This window comes from Rana temporaria, chromosome 11 (genome assembly GCF_905171775.1).
Source record: "Rana temporaria chromosome 11, aRanTem1.1, whole genome shotgun sequence".
NCBI classification, from domain to species: Eukaryota; Metazoa; Chordata; class Amphibia; order Anura; family Ranidae; genus Rana; species Rana temporaria.
The window spans coordinates 138,235,279-138,254,755 of record NC_053499.1 but is presented as its reverse complement, the minus strand read 5'-3'; the positions used below and the strand labels follow the sequence as shown (position 1 = coordinate 138,254,755).

General features: G+C 39.6%; 1 protein-coding gene across 2 annotated transcripts in view; it reads left to right on the top strand.

The window, feature by feature from the left end:
- CDH8 (cadherin 8) overlaps positions 1-19,477 on the top strand; it is a 507,519-nt gene that overhangs the window by 22,903 nt on the left and 465,139 nt on the right. For both annotated transcript variants that reach the window (XM_040329195.1, XM_040329196.1), the window contains exon 2: positions 1,579-2,031. In XM_040329195.1, the coding sequence (XP_040185129.1) occupies positions 1,747-2,031 (285 nt within the window). In that variant the 5' untranslated portion in view covers positions 1,579-1,746. The remainder of the gene's footprint in view (positions 1-1,578; positions 2,032-19,477) is intronic.

Sequence of the window (19,477 nt, the reverse complement as noted above, 5' to 3'; positions counted from 1 at the left end):
TACGTCACCACGTTGGACTTGGTCATTTTTTTAACTGATGGTGTGTAGGCACATTAGACAACGATCCTTCTGAGCATTCTAATCGGATGCACTGATGGTGTGTACAGGGCTTTACTGTGAAGAAATCTTTCTATATTTGGAGATTAAATCTCTTTTTCTCTCCAGATGTAAGGCGTGCCACGTTTACCTTTGTGATGGCCTTTAACTGAATAACAGAACACCTGGGGGGTAGGAAGTGGGTTTGGTTTGCGAAAAATTTCCAAAATATTTACTTGAAAATCAAGAACTTTGAAATAAACCCCATTAACGTCTATAGGGGGTGAATCTTGCTATTAAATTCTGGCCTTATGTAGGGCTAATAAACTGTTTATAGTCCAACAAAAAGCATGAGAAAACAGTCACTTTCAATGGGGACATGTACCAATGAGAGAATATGACCTCTGTGAGCTCACCTTTTTTTTAGGTGAGCTGAGATATCTAAAACTTTCAGTCTACTTGTAGGAACACAGTGGAACCCTTGAAATAACTTTTCCGTATCAAGGAACCCCGTATCAGTGAAGCCTCTCCACTCCTGTGGCACAAAACAGATCCCACTTGGGGTGCCACACTAGGGGAGGGGCTCGAGCGTTATTTGTATATCATTAGTTTACGTTCTCCACCTTTTGTTTGAATTATGCAAAATGTTAGTGGTTACATATAGCTACTATCATAATCTATGTTCAACAACGTTGTTGCGCAACGTGCAATACTTAATTGTACTTTGTAACCTTTTTTCAAAATTCAATAAAACATTTGAAACAGAAGGAACCCCTTGTAAAAATTACGATATCTACTACTCATGATAAATTTGTGTGATGGTCAATGGGAAAATGTTCCTTTTACTTGTGGTCATTGAGAAGAATTACCCCCTTACCGATAGCTAAAAAGATCAATGGTGTCAGTGAGAACTTATGTGAGAAGCAGAAATTGGTCATTGTTCAAGGAACCCCTAGCAAGCTCTAGAGGAACCCTAAGGTTCTATGAAAACCTGATTGAGAAACCCTCTTATAGATCATTCCTTTTTTTCCTGGTGGTGAACCTGCTACGGTTTCAGCCAAAAGCTTGTAATTTTTTTTTTTTTTTTCACTTTTTGAATCACAGTAGCTAATGCCCAGAGTAACTCCTACTGTAGGGCAGGAACACTGAAAGTGACGAAGGGGGGCCAAAATGGGGCTTTTAATAAGGTGAACCAATTTCCCTTGGCACAGTTGTAACAATTGTTGAATAGCTGTATGATTTCAGTGATTGGTTTGGCATTTTAAATGGAATTGCTTAAGAAAAATCGTTTTCTCAAAAGTCACAGTAAATTGCATACATTTTGACTAACAGAGTCTGAACATTAATTCAATCTTAGCTTTTAAAAAATTGTACCATTTCAGCCCTTATTTCTGATAATTCTTCATACCTCTTGTTTTCCACTCTCTCGTCTTCTGAACGTCTTCAATATTTGTGCTTACAATGCCTATTAACTGTTAATAACATACCATGTTATGCTGAACAAATTCCTTACTTTTTCTTCTCTCCATTTTTCCATTTAAGGGAAACATCGATGAGTGATATTCCAGACACGTCATGTCCTTCAAATGTGAACTATTTATGCTTATGTTTATTGAGCAATAAAGCCTCGGATCAGCTGCAAGTAAATATCTCTCGCCGCATGATGAATTGGATGGCTGCGATCTGGATGTGAGCAAGAACATTTGTTTCATGTTGTCCACGCTCCCTTTAACCTGCGTTAAAATGCCAGAAAGACTGGGGGAAACATTCATGGATGTTTGGACTCCATTAATCATATTATGGATTGCAGTACTTCCTCATGTATATATGGCTCCGAGGGATGATTCCCATGTACTGGCGACTGATGCCACCTTGGAACTTACTGGAGTCAACGATGAGCAAAAAGTTTTGAACCGATCCAAGAGAGGCTGGGTGTGGAATCAAATGTTTGTTCTGGAAGAGTTCTCTGGCCCTGAACCCATACTAGTTGGAAGGGTATGTTTTGAATTTTTATTAGTTCCTACTGTCAGCTAAATCAAGTTGACTTTATCACTATTCGATGTCACAGCCAAAGTTTTAATTAGGCATGATTTACACGTTGAAATGTTGTCAGTGCATACCTATTGGATGTTTTATTTACTAAAGGCAAAGGCTGTTAAAATTTCAAAGGAAGATGCACTTTAAACAGAAATTTGCCCCAGACTTAGTGAATGGAGTGACATTTCACTTTGTAAACAATACCCAATCATGTACTAGGAAAATTAAAAAAAAATTAAGTCAGGAGAGCGTTATTAACTAAGCTCAGGGGCAAACTTTCCTGCAAAGTGCAACTTCCTTTGCAGAATCTGGCGCAGCTGTGCATTGTAACCAATCAGCTTCCAGATTGCATTGACAAAGCTTAATTGAACGACCTGGTTGAACTGGATGGAGCCTAGGTTCACACTGCTGCAAATTCAAAATCGCGGTAAAATGCGCGATTTTACCGCAATTTCGCGGCCGCAATTTTGCCGCAATTTCGGCTTCAATTTAATGTAAATCGCGGCCCGAAATCGCAAAAAGTAGTACAGGAACTACTTTTTGAAATCGCAGATGCGGCGTCGCACTGATTAGGACAGTGCCATTGCCGACAATTGCCGGCAAATGCCGCCAATTTGAGATGCGATTTGACATGTCATTCCAAATCGTACCCAGTGTGAACCAGGGCTCACTTGTGTCTTTTTTCAACCTGACTAACTGACTAACTATGTAACTATGACCTGAAGTTAGAAGCTGATTTGCAACTATGCACAGCTGCACCAGTTTTAGTATATCTACCCATTTAGTTAACTCAAGTATTTGCATTTTTGTTACACTTGATGGCAATGTCTGATTGCTTTCATGCATAGGTTGTTATGAGTTGCTTTGCATCCTTATTACTCTTTATATTCCCTTACCGAATAACCTGGATTGTAGAAGCAGTACAACACAATTTATTAGGAACTTTTGACATCACTGTAGCGGTAATGTCACTCAATCCTGGAGAATTAAAAGGACGTGCATTTGTTCCGCAAACACAATGGTGACCCCTGCTGTGTCTGAGGGACAGGTACACTTTAATTGGTTCAAATATAGAGACAACTGAGGGGATATTCAAAGAACATCATGTTCTTATTTCTGCAGCTAAGATAAAAGTAATGGAACTGACACACACGGCAATATGTTAGTTTGGCAGGACTGCAGAATAACAGAGTCACTGAGCAATTTGGCTTCCATCTTGTTGGAGGAACATCTTGGTAGAGTGACAACCACATGCAAGCCCTAATGTAGTCATAATTTAATCTTTTTTTTCCCATATTACATGATCATTTGTAATCTGTACTCATGATGCCTTGGTTTTATTATATATTTGTGTTTAAAGTGTGCATGCAATTCCTGCCCCGGGATTCAACCAGAGATATAAAATTGTTCAAGTGGATTTGTCAGCTTCAGTACCTTTTTGGCATGCAACAATGTATTAAAGCAACAGTATCAGTTTTGCAAAAAAGCAAAAGAAATGCACTCATTAAAGGATACGTAGACCCTCACAAGAAACTGTTCTCATATAGCCCCTTTTGGTTTGGCAATTATATAATAGAAACATTTTGTTATATCGAATTGATTCATGCAAAACATACCTGTGGATACTACCAGAAATCTTGTTAGCTGATAACAACATGTGTTGACTGGTATCAGTTACATTGTTCCTAGCTATCTCTAAGGACTACAGAACCCCCTCCTGTCCTAGGATGACAATGTGGCTTCTATATAGGTACAGAACAGTAAGTAGACATTGTCAACCTAGGACAGGAAGTGTTTCTGTCCAGATCATCTTACATTCAATAAGCAGAGTTCTTTGTGCTGGTGACTACTCTCTTAGTTGAAAATATTTAGTCCCACCCCCTCCCCATACCCCTACTGTGCTGATACTCCAGTGTTGGGGGGCAGTGCTTGGCTTTAATTACAGCTGTTGGAGATATAATAGGCACTCATCAAAAATGATGACTATGACCACCCTTTCTACCCACCTCCTCCATTCAATGAAACATTCTCTATGGATTGAGAAGGAAAACCTTTCATTCATCCACCCATTCTTCATTCATAGAGTGATTTACATTGTGGGAAGCTATAGTACAGCTATGGAGAAGGGAGCGAAAAGGGTGAGCATAGTCGGCACTCCTGACTAGTGCCTATGACAGTTCCAGCAGCTGCATTAATCCTCACAGTGGAAGAGTACTGGAAGATGTGGGAGTATGAGGGAGCAGAGGATGGTAGACTTCCACTAAGAAAGCAAGCGCCAGCACAAGGGACTCCTTGAATGCAAGCACTGTCCCTTGTGCTGATTTAAACAAAAAACAAAACCAAGGGCTTTAAGCTCCAGACAAGTGTATTTGCCTAGGCTGAGATGTTGTCACCAGTCTGCTGCAGATAGGAGGAAGCATTTCTGTAGTCTCTCTCTCTAGAAATCACAATGCAACATTTTTACTTTGTATCAAGTTAAGAGGCTGTATTAGGAGGCCGAGCTGTGTAAGAACTGCACAGGCACTAATAATTGTATGACTATGTCATCTCTAAAATGGTATCCAAGTTTAGGGAAGTATTTAAAGGCCTGCTAGTGATAGACAGTGCCTATATCTAGGTAGTAAACAGTTTGAGTACTTGTGGTAGGGTTAGGGCCTCAGCTTGGAAGTTGTAAAGTACTTGATATGTGGCTTCCCCTTAGGGGGAAAGCCATCTGCTATATCAGTGGACATCACCAGGATAGCAGGAAGTTACTCACTTCTTGGTGAGTGAGAAATGTGGCCTAAAATATGGAGTTTAGATAGTGACTCTTGTTGTGCAAGTTTACATGCTGCAAAGAAGAGTTAAATGGGGATGTGGACTGAGCCTCTTTATTCCCTTTCTTGAATGTGTAGGAAGGAGCACTTGATACAAACGTTCCTTTCACTTGAAGGACTTTTTAAAACATTTAATGGTTAAGAACATCAAATATAATCAATGCATTTCAGGAGCCGCCCCCTTCTTCAGGGCTTGAGCAGTTTACATTATTAAAATCATGAAAAAACACTAAAGCTGGCCTCCTTTCATGTCTGTTGGGTGAAGTTAGTCTTCAATAGGCCTTAGTGCATTCTGTCATGATTTTATTAACATTGACTGATTAAAGTTAATTAAGGCTTGCACCTTGTACAGTATAGGAGTTCATGTCATTTGTGCCCTGTCTGGCCACAAACAGTTAATGCAGCTCTGAACAATCCTCTTGTCTTTTTTCAGTAAGATAAAAACTGTACAGTTTAAAGTACATATTTTAATACTATATTAAATAAATAAATCTTTAAATATAAATATATAACACTTTCATTGATTTAGGATGCATAGAGACATACATAACATAGCACTAAACTGGGGAGTGGGAGTGGCCAAAGTTAACCTTTCCTACTTACAACTAACCAATCACCAGCTTGTTAATGGGAAAAGTAACTTTGGCAGCTCCAACCAAACCCACCGCTGGGCCCCAACCTCATCTAGTTATTTGCCAACTCCCACTATATGCCAGGCCCTGCCAAGAGAATGACTGGGGGTGGACACTGGGAGAAGAATCGGCTTCTGTTCAACTCCACCTGCTGGCAGCTCCTGTCTCCCCTTTGATATGGCTCCACACTCGCCCTCAGTTTATTTCCACTCACCTAATGTGAGAAGGCGAGTTGAAATTTTTAGGGCTGCCTTACAGTATATCCATCAGAACGTTATTCCTATAGAACAGAGGGTAGTCCATACCTTGGAAAGAAAGACTTAAAAATGGCACTTTGTAACCAGTGACCCTGGAAACTTTTGTGTCCAGGTGTTCATTGGGACCCTAAATGGACCGGGTCTATGGTCTATGGCCTATGGCCACTGGGATCTAAGGGGCTCCCCATAAGTAAGTGAAGGTGTGTTTCCTGTTGTGACCTGTAGGCCAAGGAGGGTATAGAGGTTTTATGGGCTGTAGACCCTCCATTGATTGAAAAAAATGCAATAGGCTCCAGCATGGGAAATAGCATAACAACCCTCGACAAGGTTGCACTACAGCTAGATAATGATTCTGGATAATTCCTTCTGGGTTAAAAAGTAGATGAAGGCATTGTAAGGGAGAGTACTGAGTCTGTAAATCTTTTAATTACATATTACTCAGAATGCATGCACTTACCAGGACAAAGTATATATGATGACATGTCCACTTAGGATATAAACTGTGATATTAAATGGCTGCCAAACATGTTATTAGCTTTCCCATAGTTTGTACCAATTGTGGCTGGAGCTTCCTCCTGCATATAGCGGAATTTAGAAGTGTTCATGCCTCAATGATAAAATATTTTCTAGTGTGTTTGCACTGAAAACATAATAATATAAGGCCCTAAGTGAGCAATATTTCCTCCTGTACATTTGTGGTTAATGCATCAAAGTACATCATAATCATATTCTAGCCATGTCAGCAGGAAAATTACATATAAAATACATTTTCCCTTCTTCCATTAGAGAAATTGCTGTATTCCACCCATTTTTTTTTTCACATTTACTTTGACTGAGTGAGTTTGAAAGTTTGGTTTATGGCTGAAATAGCTCAGGGTGCAGTCAGTTCAATGTACTAAGCCTCAGAGATGTCATTGAAGTGCACAGACCGATGCCGTACACAATGCATCCACTAGAGGCATCAACTGCAAAAAAATCTTCTCATACGATCTATAGACAATGTAAATAATCAGATGTGATATAATGTTGTGGCATTTTTTATTTTTTTAGCTAATGAAAAAAAAAAATCACAAGCGCCAATAAGAAAAAACAAAACCTTAATGCCCTCATTAGGAAGAAAATGAGCACCTACCGGCTTGCCCTTTATTATTGCCTGATTTGAAAGATAATAGTACAAGACCTTTGTGCAGCTAGCAGACAATGACCTGCTTCTGTGCATATCAGACACATTAACCATTACACGTACTACTATGCATTCCAATAATGATCTTTTCACTGACATCTAAGGCCAAATAGGATTTTAGTTCATGTTTTGGTTATTGTGGGAAAATGCAGAAAACCCTGTTGGGCTTTTTCTGCTCTCTGTGTCCCTGATGGGAGGATTGATCATTTACATTTGAACCTCCTCATTTGTATACTTATCTGTCCTTGTCCCTGAAATGGCCGCTCATCAAAATCTTTTCTGCAGGGCCCATGCATGCAAGTTGCATTCTCTATTCTATTTTTCTGGAAAAAGGTTCATCACTAGTGAAATATATCAAAAAATAAACAAAGCTGGGTGTGTAAAGTGTACAATGCTTTTTGAATAAATAATTACTCTAATGCCGCGTACACACGATCGGTTCGTCTGATGAAAACGGTCCGATGGATCGGTATTGTCCAAAGGACCGTTTTCATCGGACAAACCAATTGTGTGTGGGCCCCATCGTTTTTTTTACCATCAGTGAAAAAAGTAGAACCTGTTTTAAAATTATCTGATGGTTAAAAAAACAATAGAAAAAAACAATCGTCTGTGGGCAAGTCCATCGGTTAAAAATCCATGCATGCTCAGAATCAAGTCGACGCATGCTCGGAAGCACTGAACTTCATTTTTCTCAGCACGTCGTAGTGTTTTACGTCACCGCGTTCTGACATGAACGAATTTTTAACTGATGGTGTGTAGGCAAGACTGATGAAAGTCAGCTTCATCGGATATCTGATGAAATATCCATCGCTCTGTTTTTATCGGATGAACCGATCGTGTGTACGTGGCATAACTGGGCTACGCCCGTGAACTGTATGGGGTCCATTTTTAGAAAATTTTCAGTCATCATGAATAATTACCATAAAGTACTGAATATTGTTATTTCCTATGATTGTCAGCTCCATTTAGTGGCCATAATGCAAAATTTTCCTGACATATCTCAATCAGGAAAAATAGAGCCTAATGCCGCGTACACACGATCAGACATTCCGCCAAAAAAAACTTAGATTTTTTTCCGACAGGTGTTGGCTCAAACTTGTCTTGCATACACACACAGTCACACAAATGTTGTCGGAAATTCCGAATGCCAAGAACGCGGTGACGTACAACACTACAATGAGCCGAGAAACAAGTTCAATGATTCTGAGCATGTGTCGAACTTTTTTCGAGCATGCGTGTTTTTTGTGCGTTTTGTGCTCTCAAACATTTGTTGTAGGAAATTCGGACAGCAAATGTCCCATGGAGCCTACCCAGGGTTGGATTTTCCGACCGTGTGTACATGGCATTAAACTAGCCTGTTGAATGTTTCATGCGATTATTGCCTATCGCTGTGCTGTATATACTTTTAATTGTTGATTATTACGATGAAAATGTTGGCATATTTCCGGAATGTGAAGCCATTCATCTATTTTTCCCTGTTGATCTCGGAGGCGAGCCGGGTGGGCACCTCTGCCTGCAATATAATACTTGCAGCACTCACACATTGAGTAGTGTTTCCTCATCATTGGACTTACTGCTGGCAATAATCACTGGGTGCTCTCCTTGCCAGGACGGCTCCCCCCCACTTATCCACTTAGGATCAACACTGACTGTATTGGTGGGGGAATTGAGCTATTTTCTGTCCTGCAACCCGTGGTTGCAGGAAGGAAAATTGCTCCAACTATGGCCAGTTTAATTCCCGAAGTGAATGTTTTTGTAATAAGACCCCTTAGTCAGATCGAGCCCTTTGCAGTTAAAAGTGGATCTTCACCCACTACATAAAGTTACCCCTTCTCTCCCCTTCCTCTACACAGATTTTTTTCTTTACCCTTCCATGCACGTCATTCGCCTAGGTCAATGACGTGCACAGTGCTTACTGGGCTTTAGCCTTTCATTCACTAAATAGGAGGAAGGCGGGCCTCTTGATGATGTCACAAGTAAGATGGCATCGCAGGACAGAGGGGTGTCTATTGACAGAAGGGTGTCAATGGAAGAACTATTGATCCGCTGGGTCATGAGTATCCAAACAGTGCACACAACAACACCCAGTAAGTGGGTGTATAAAAAAATGGTAGAGAGTAGGTTGAAGGTCCTCTTTAAGCCCCCATCTTGCAGAAAGAGGGGCCAGTTGGACTTTAGGGATGGCATAAATTTTTTTCTAGCTTTCTATAACTGCTTGAAGTCAACCCAGCCACAGGACAGGTAAGAAAGGATTAGCAAGCAGTTTTCAAAAATAGTGGTGGGCATTTGACAGGTGCTGAGGAGGCTTTATGTTGCCTCCTCATTATTGTTTTTAACCTCTTAACAAAACTCCACCATGCTGCAACTGTGTGCATTGAATGCAGTTGGAGGCTGGTTGTGGTGTAGCCCCATTGAGGCGAATGGGTCATGGTAAGGTACACAGGGGTGCGCAGCCTATTACATTAGGGTATGCACCCGGCAGCTCAAACACACATGCATGTGTCTACATATATATGACCCGACATATTGATTTCCCTGACGGCACAGTGAAAGATGGCAGAGCCAATAAGAGGTAAATGCAGGTAAACGGTAAATGCGCACAAGGTTATTAGGGTGTGCCCAGGCACACCTGGCACTCCCTGTACACACACCTATCACAAGGGGTGCTGCCCACATAGTGCAAGAGGGGGGATCATTTTTTGCATGTGTACATTCCCGTCTACTGCTTTTGCAGCTTAAGGGGAAGCAGTAAAAACACAGCTCAATTTCAAGTTTTTACTGCCTTCTGGCCCTAAATGTAAACCAACCCTTAGGCCTCGTACACACGACCGAGAAACTTGACGGGCAAAACACATCGTTTTGCTCGTCGAGTGAAGCCGTCGAGAAACTCGACAAGCCAATTTTCTCCATTCCCGTCAAGGAAATAGAGAACATGCTTTATTTTTGGCTTGTCGTGTTTCTCGACAGTTTCCTCCACGAAAATGTACACCCGACCGGTTTCCTCGGCAAAAAATTATCTCCCAGCAAGTTTCTTGCTGGTTTTTGCAGAGAAATTCAGTCGTGTGTACGAGGCCTTACTGCTTTAAAAACAAGAACTCAACACTACAGCCTATTGTTAAGTATTTTAATAAACAAAACAAACAAAAAAGGCTGCTTTTTAGAAGTGTCTACCCACTCACATTCAGGAGAAATGTAAGCATAGAGGGGGTTAGTCACTTAGCTAAGAATATATAGTGCCATAAGCTGCATTCGGCACAACTAGACAACTTTATCTTTTAATTATCAAGAGGTTCCAGTCAGGATTGGATAAATCTACATGCACAGTAGAAAACCCTTTTAGCAGACACAAAATGACATTTTGCCAGTTAAAGTAAACAATGCACAAAGAATGTTTTGACATTCATTAGCCTTATTTTTCATGGATTCCTTCCACACCTCGAAGGACTACATCAACGATGCATGTGACTGAAGGAGGCCTTGCCATCTATATGCTGTGTCTTTTCATCCCGATGCACAAACATAATTTCAGCAGCTACTGATATTCAATTATCTCTGCTTCTGCGCTAAAGGAGGCAACAAAAAAAAAAGAAGCAATATGAAAAATGTTATCATACATATCAAATGCACTGAAAAAAATAAAAATAAGCAGCAGCCCGGAAATTAGACCTTCAGTATGAGGTTAGCCTTGTTAAAAACTTGGCTATCTATATCTCCAAGCTCACGCTGTAGTGCTCTGAAGGAAGCCTTAATTCCAAGATATTTTAATGATACCACAGAATGAATAAAGAATGATATGTCTAGGATAAAATTAAAGCTTCCTATGATTTTATACACATAACAAGGCATAATCACATCCCATAATAAAACAAGATGTTCTAGATCTTCAAAATTAGGGTCTTCATCTTGAAGCCATCGGACTCACTGCTCATTAAACTTGACAATTATATGAGGGTTGTATTTTGTTACAGGCTTTGCCAATGCATTTATTAATTACGAGGCTCTTGGAGAGCAGGCTTTTCCACTTACCTGTGAATAATATAATTTATTTCATTTACTGTAGGAGACCCTAGAAAGTGTAACCCAGCATGTTTGCCGGGTATTGTAAATATTTAAAGTGCTTTGTATTTCGTAAGGTCGGAACTTAGACAAAAGGCTGTTTCCCTTGGTGCAGATACAGACATAGCTTTTTATAACATAGACCTGGAAAAAAAACAGAATGAACCACACTATTCACAAAAAATAACAGTAAAAAAAGAATCCTCCAAGGACATAGAGAAACACTCATAGTACAGGGCTAACGGAACAGAATGCAGATATCTAAGAGAAAGTAGGATCTTTTTATTATTGCTAGCACACAGATGGCTTGGTTCTGGAAATGGAAATGTATAGGTAGGGTGGGACTTTAAATATATTTCTGACGATCACATGAACTAATAACATCAATTTGTATAGCATTTTTATTAAACATTGGACAAAAATATATTCTGGAAATATACATAGTTGCAAACAAATCATAAAATACTTTTCTGTGGTACAATAAGTTCCTGCATTAATAGCGTATATCCTTGAAAACTGGGGTCTACGCGTTTCGCGGTCACGCCACTTCTTCAGGACCCAAAAGGAACAATACAGTTGCTTGTGGGTTTCTGTTGAATCAATCTAATGAGAACTAAATTATTTCTAATAGTTGAATTTGTTCCAAGCCCCCAAAAACTTGCAATTAGTCTTATGAACATGCACTTGTCAAAGGTAATCCAGAAGTATATATTGACATATTGTACTTGAACAGAAAGCCATTCAAAATTAGTCAAATACATGAACGTATCATCAAATGGTCAGATGAGCAAGGTGTAAGGCCAGCTTAAGTGATTAATGGGGGGGGGAATCAAATCTGGAATAAATTGGCTAAAACATTTCAACAGATTGTTATGAGAGAGAGGAATCATCTGTGTTCACTAAACTTTTTAACATATTACTTCCAGTTAATAAAAATATTGCATTGAGATTTCTCACCCTATCTTCAATGCTATTGATGGGAATCTGAGAAGTTTGTTATGCCGGTCTGGACATTGTGTTGCCGAGCTATCACCAGAAGCTATGATGTTATCTATTAGTCATTGGTTAAGAGAAAGCTCTTGGACAAAAATGTATTTCTAATTTTTTTTTAAATCCACTAGAGAAATATACTCTATAGTCAAAGTAGTTTTGAGGTTCAACTTGGCCATAACAGATTCCATTACACCAGCAAAGATACTCTTAAAGACAAAAGAATTATTCTTCCCTAAACGTCTCACCCTAAAAAAATTGTGATGTCATCCAGAAAAATGGATTTTCAAACAATCTCATCAAACATTTTTCTGTAAAGCAGTTTGTAACTCTGGCCATAAGTCGTGTGGCTTACTGTAACACAAAACCATCATGCTGGGTATTTACTGTTTCAACTGATGAGCTATTTTGCTTCCTGTAAATGTTTGGCTTTTAAATTTTGAGTCCTGAAGCTGAAAGCATACCGTGTTCCAAATTTACCATCTGCCTTTTAACTATTATTGTTTTTTTCTTGCAATATATAAATATATACTGCTACGGGAGGTTTGACCCAGTTCTACTAGTCAGAAATAGCAAGTGATTGACCCTTAGGCTGGTCGAAATGTCTGGAGATATTCTCTTAGCTGCATCAGTTGTGTCATGAAAATAAAGACGCTTAATTGTCTTAAATACATTTCTTTACCCTGTGTCAATATAAGAATTGAACTTTAAAGTCAGTAATGTTGGAAAAAAATACTATATATATATATATATATATATATATATATATATATATATATATATATATATATATATATATATATATATATAAAAATATATATATATATATATATATATATATATATATATATATATATATATATATATATATTCATTGAAATAAAACTCTGCCTGTTCTTCAAGTAAATGAAGCAAATCCTTTAGGGTACTTTTTTTATAAGGGTATACTTGTACTTTTACAAATTGGAGTACCTACCTTACAGCATTCAACATAGTGAAATTTACTATAATCAAATAAGGACACCTGGAACGAATGTAAATTAATTATTTAATCACATTAGACCACATTTTGCACTAATAATATTAATAGCATGTAGGGTACCTGCCTTTCAGCATACCAATTTGTCCCAGGTCAGACCATTTTGTATATAGTAAATGAATATTTGAACACAACGTGCCACACTTTACAACCGCAGTCCAGCCAGCATAAATAGTTTAAATAGGCTTATGTCATCTGCCTCAGAAGTAGATATATAATCGCTCAGCACAGTAGTAACAATTCCCAAGCACTAAGTGCTGGATCATATCTGTCAGTACTGCAGGAATTAATGTTTGAACGCTGTCTGTCTGGGTGCTTCACTTTAGGCTGTATTTGCTTAGTTCCACTTTGAACCACTGAAGCTATAATCAAGTATGGTGTCAGTGTGCTTGTGGGAATAGGGAGGGAAGGATCGCTTCTTATCCCTTAGACTCCTGGCTGTAGAGGTCTGGTGGATATTGCAGCATATGCAACCTTGGAGTGAGGCTCCTCTGCCTTTGGTGACATCACCAGTGACCTACAGTATTTGGCATATTTTGAACACAAAACCGTGTTCTCTGTCAAGGAGAAGTCACTGGCTGTAAGAAGGCTTATTGAATGTTCCTATCCCCACCCTAAAACTGATTAACTGATTAAAGTCTGACCATACATTATACACTCTTCTTTCTCAATTTTCTTGCGCTTTACCTTCAACTTTGACATCCAAGTACATACAAATTAAACATTTTTAGTATATGGCTTTGGTAACTCTAAAGTTAAATTGTACAAGAAAATGTGTATAATGTAAGGCCAGCCTTACTGGTACCAGAAGCAGGATTCAACGCTGCTTAAATGAAAAAAAAAAAAAGATTCATGTATGGCCAGCCAAAGTTTATGAGTAAAAAAACTCATTGCAAACAATGCTTTTCCATTGCGGTTGATGTCTTTTCAACAGTTGTGAAATCATCCATGAGCATGTTCTCTTTAAACCACCTAGTCCACACTGGAAACTAGAGATTTTCTGTTCCCTCCTCAATACTATAAAAGATGACAAAAGTCATCTTGCAGGGAGCATGGCCAATTTTGGCATATTGACCTGTGTTTGGCACAGGTGTCAAACACAAGGCCCGCGGGCCAAATCCGGCCCTCCAGGTCATTTCATGTGGCCCTTATACCCCCACCTGGTCTCAGCAGACAGCAGCAGAGAGGACAGGACTCCTCCACCAGATCCTGCACTTCTCTGCCCAGCCCTCCTGGCAGCTGCACAAGGCAAAGGGGTGTACCGATGTAAGGGATAGTGGGGGGGGGGGTGCTCGACTTCTGATGGTGTGGGGGCTCTTGACATCTGATGTAAGGGGGGGTGGGGTGCTGATACAACCGGCCCTTTGAGGACAAACATAATGCTGATGTGGCCCACAAGGAAATGGAGTTTGACACCCCTGATCTAGAGTGAGCAGAGAGAGCAGGCCACATCAATAATGTGCTAATAATTACTATATCCTACAGCTCATAAACAGTAGCATGATTGTCAATGGGAAGAATGCTTCTTACATCTGTGGTCAGCAGTAAGTATGCCTCTTTACAGATAATGAAAAATATTGTTGTCAGAGGTTACTTATCTGAGAGTTCGAAATTTCTCATTGCTGAAGGAACCACTAGCAACCTTGGGAAGAACCCTAGTTGAGAAAGACTGTATTTTGGAGAGAAAAACATTTTTACTTTACCCCTAGACACAAATCATACCACATATATAATTTATATAGGACTTAACACTATTTCTTCTTACAGTCCTTAAAACGTTAATGTAAAAATGGCTCATATATTCAGGAGGAGTCTGAACTGTTGGCAAATGAGTCAATTTACAATGCTTTTCAAGAAGCCATTTTTCCCCCCTTGTCTTTAACAGGCTGCATAATTGTAATGAGCTTCCATGTACATAAAACTAATTTAACACAATTTCTTCCAGCCTTTTAAAAAAAATATGATGATCCCTTCAAGGTCATGCTAATAGGAAGATTCCATTCCAAACTCAGCTTGGAGTTGAAATAAATGATCGAACAAGGTGTCTTAATAAATGTTTCTTTTTAACCAAGCAGCTTACTTCTAATGACCTTGTGCAATCATATATAACTTCCGCCTTCCTTTGTTCTTGCCTGGCGTAATTACTTCATTTGTTTATCCTGTTTTGATTAGCTGTTATGCTGTATGTACACGGTACTGATAATGTTCTAATGAAATGTACTTTTGAAATGTTTAGCTGATTAAACAGTCTTCAACTCAAAGTTTGAATATAGTTAAATTGCAGTACGATCCAAATTATTTTGACGTTCAACAAATGGATAGCGCAAGATCCTGAAACAATCCAGGTAGATAGATTTTCAAACCTTAGTTGGGCTGAAAGGTTTTGAGATGAGCCTTCTTTCTTTGCTGATTCAAGGTAAATTTGTTCCAGGCTAGCAATTTACTTTCCAGGTTTTTCAAGTTTTTAACAAACTTCATTGCAGACTCTTACCCACTCTAGTTCTGTGAATGCTGAGACAACTCATTTTAGACACTTCCAAAAATGCATTGCTGGAAGGAAAGGTCTTCCTTCATTGATCACTTGATCAGTTCCAGTATTGTAATGATAAAATCATTGCCTCCTCAGTCTCCCTGAAGATATATGGCCACATTATCACCCAGGATGAAAAGCTTATAGGTTTCTCTAAAGATACAGCTAAAGATTCCTAAAATCAAACTTTAAAGTGATCTAAAGTAAAGCTGACCTTACTCCTATAGTTGCTTGAAAATTCAGATTAGAAAGTATAAAAATTGCTCGTCCAACCATTCTATGAAACCTTCATGGACTTGACTAATTTCAAATGACTTTTGCATTCGAGTACCATGTCAATGTGCAAGTGTATAAGCCAAATAATTTTTTTCTCAACCAGGAGCCAATTCAACTCTTAAGCCCCGTACACACGACCAGTTTCCTCGGCAGAATTCAGCTTCCGACCGAGTCTCTGGCTGAATTCTGCCGAGAAACCCGGCCGTGTGTACAATTTCGCCGAGGAAGCAGACGAGGAGCTCGACGAGGAAATAGAGAACATGTTCTCTATTTCCTCGTTGTTCTATGGGAGCTCCTCGGCGGCTTCAGGGCTGAACTGGCCGAGGAACTCGATGTGTTTGGCACGTCGAGTTCCTTGGCCGTGTGTACGGGGCCTGAGAAATGTGGTTGTTCCCCATTAGTTTCATTAAAAGCTTTCTATCCTTGTCTTTTAACTTTTTCACATGCTCTGGTTGAAAACAATTGTCTAAATGTTTCCTTTAAAATTGAAAGTTTTGCAACAATTTTGAAAAAAAAAATCTGCAGTTGTAATGCCAGCTTAAATCTTTAGTGTAAATGGTTCCCTAAAAATGTAATACTAAGCTCTCCTTTTTCTGTGGTGCCAATCTCTGCAGTTGTACAGAAAACCTCTTTGCAAAATTAAACTTAACCTTATTTACTAAGCTCTGAAACAAATGCCCTTGCAGAAGAATTCAACTGTTCTTGAAAAGTGCGCAGCCTATATGCCTATAGTAAATCAACCCCTACGTTTTTTTCTTGGCATTCAGTGGCTTGTTGCCCCGCATTGTGAACCCATGTGGTATCAAATGCCTAGGCAGTGCTCTGTGTCAGAGATGTTGCAAAACACAGAATCATGTGAAAAGACAATGTACTGTAGACTAGTATCCACATGCAATGCTGAGAAAAGCTTTCTGAATCTGGTTGCATAAGATTACATAAAAATCTGATTAAATGTAAATTAAGGGGGTGTTTTGGCTGTCCAAGTTCCAATGCTTGGCAATTAAATAGCAGAACTTCAGTGGACAGGAAAAGTTTAAGCATTTGATGAGGTCACTGCATTCACAGCCATGGAATTATGCTTACTGGCTTTCATGCCAAGAGCATCAAGTATTGGCTTGAGCCTTTGGATTTATCCCTACCCATGCTGCTTCATCCAGCCCCTGGGAACCAGCCATGGTTGCCCCCATAACCCCATTAGCCCTACCACTTCTTTGTATTGAAATATGATACATGCAAATGACTACATTTTTTTTCTTGTCTATAAGTGCACAATGATAAAGAATATTTTAATATGAGTTTAGCTTACTCTGGAAAATTCTTTAGCCATCAGAAATAAAATAGTTAACAGTAGCAAATCAATATTTTCATATTTAGTCAAGTCAGCACCAAAGCAATTATGATATTATGTATAGTGCAGTAATTAAAAAAAATGTAAATTTGAATTGGTTGCTGCACTAAAAGCTACTGCAACTTCGTGGGGCATTTGTAAAGGTGCCCAGAGGAACCCATGTTAGCAGTTTAGAAACTTTGAACAGCAGGGTTGCTTTAGCTTTGCTAAGACCCCTTTCACACTGGGGCGCTTTTCTGGCAGTTTAGCGCTAAACATATTGCCTGTAAAGCACCTGAAAAGTGCCCCTCAAGCCACCCCAGTGTGAGTGCTTTCACACCGGAGTGGTGCGCTTGCAGGACGGGAAAAAGTCCTGCAAGCAGCATCTTTGGGGCAGTGTGGGGGCGGTGTATATAGCGCTCCCAAACCGCCCCTGTCCATTGAAATGAATGGGCAGTGCTGCCGAAACACCTGCAAAGTACTTCGGCAGCGCCGCAGCATGGGCGCTATTAACCCTTTCTTTGGCCACTAGTTGGGGTTAAAGCCGAAAAATGCCACAATAACAGTGGTAAAACGCCCCGGTGTGAAAGGGGACTTTAGTCACATCAGTGAATAGGACATTCTGGTTGGTTACTGACAAAGACAATGGGAACAAAAAGCAAAATAATTATGCGCTGTCTGTAAATGGTGAGCAGTTACAAAACCAATTGACAAGTGGAAAAACAAACAAAACACATAAATGTAGTGCTAATGTGTAACCAATGATAAAAACGCTGAGTTAAACTATATAGGCATAAAACAGAAAACAGTCTCTGTAAAATGTAAAAAATGATTATAGTCCAATGAAATTGAAGGTGATGGTGCTCCCTTATTCCAAACATGTAAATGAATATACAAAGGAAAGAAGAAGCCGTCATCATCTGGAGAGAGGCTTACCGGAAGAATTGAACCCTGAGGAACATACGTTCAAAAGAGTCAATCAGACATGATGTAAATCCTGTAGGACCAATCAATCGCTGCAGCTCTCATACGACCTCCAAAAACGAGTTGCTAGTTAACGTAACAAGTTATGTTAACCAAAATGGATGGATGGTCGATGCCTATGTGGAGTGATCCACCAGAGGTCAAAAAGCAAGGCCAAGCGGAGAGTAACCTGCTTAACGCAGCTCAGGTAACACAGGGGAAAGGGAGGCAGCCGTCTAACCAATTGGGGAGGAGAGGAGGGACTTGTACTTGTAAACCGTTTGAGTGTAAGCTCCACAGTCCAGTTTCTAGAAGCGCGATATTCTCCAGCATTCTCCGCTGACGTACTGACAAAGACAATACATTAATGCAGCTCTTAGGCTAAGTTCACGCTGGCATTTAAAGCAGGTGTTTGAGAGGTGTCCCTTAAATGCCTATGCAAATAATTCAATAAGACAGCACCCAGTGCTGTTCACACTATGAAAACCTGAAGCGTTAGCATTGTTTTGCTTCAAAATTGAAGCCTCCTGATGAGTCAGGAGGCATTTGAAGCCTTTCAACACCTTCCATTCAAGTCTGTGGTAACTCTTCCCAAACACTCTAGTAGGCAGTTGCTGTGCGATTGTGGGGCGGTAAGATTAGTTTATTTCCTGTAATAGAATAGGCATTTGTAGAGCGGTTTCAACATGCCTTAAGGCGCATCAAATGCTTCAAAACTGCCCATAGGGCATTTGGGGAGCATATTTAACTTGTCATTAACTCTTGTAAAATGCCAGTCTAACGCTCATACTAAAGCTCATTAATGCGAGTCTAACGCCCATACTAACGCTATAGGAGCATTTTTTAGGTGCTAGAAATTTAGTCAAGTGTGGACAAGCCCTTATTCATAAACACATCATCAAACCTATTTTTTTAATTTTGACACCTGAATGTGTCTTGACATCTGCCTCTTAAAGTCCTGTGTACCATAGAGCTCAGATTGAGAGAGGTGGCCAGTTTTGAGCCAGTCAGTTGTGCTACAGAGCTCATTTTCTAACACAAAACATGTTGCTAGGAGGAGAGAGAAACGTAACAGAAAGCTCTCTCCCCAGAGTGCTGCTTCTCTTTTTACTGTCCAGTCAAACTTTGGCAAGGACAAGACCTGCAAGTGTTTTTCTTCAGCATAGAAAATAATATCTCCTGCCTTACCAGAAAGAGCTTTACTGTATATAAGAGCTGTGTAAAGCCTTGTACACACTGTTCGATTGTTGGAAGGGGATCGCCTGTTGACAGACTGTTGTCCTAAATTTTTACCATTAGTACGCTCCTTGAGACAATTGTTTTCCAATTTTCGGC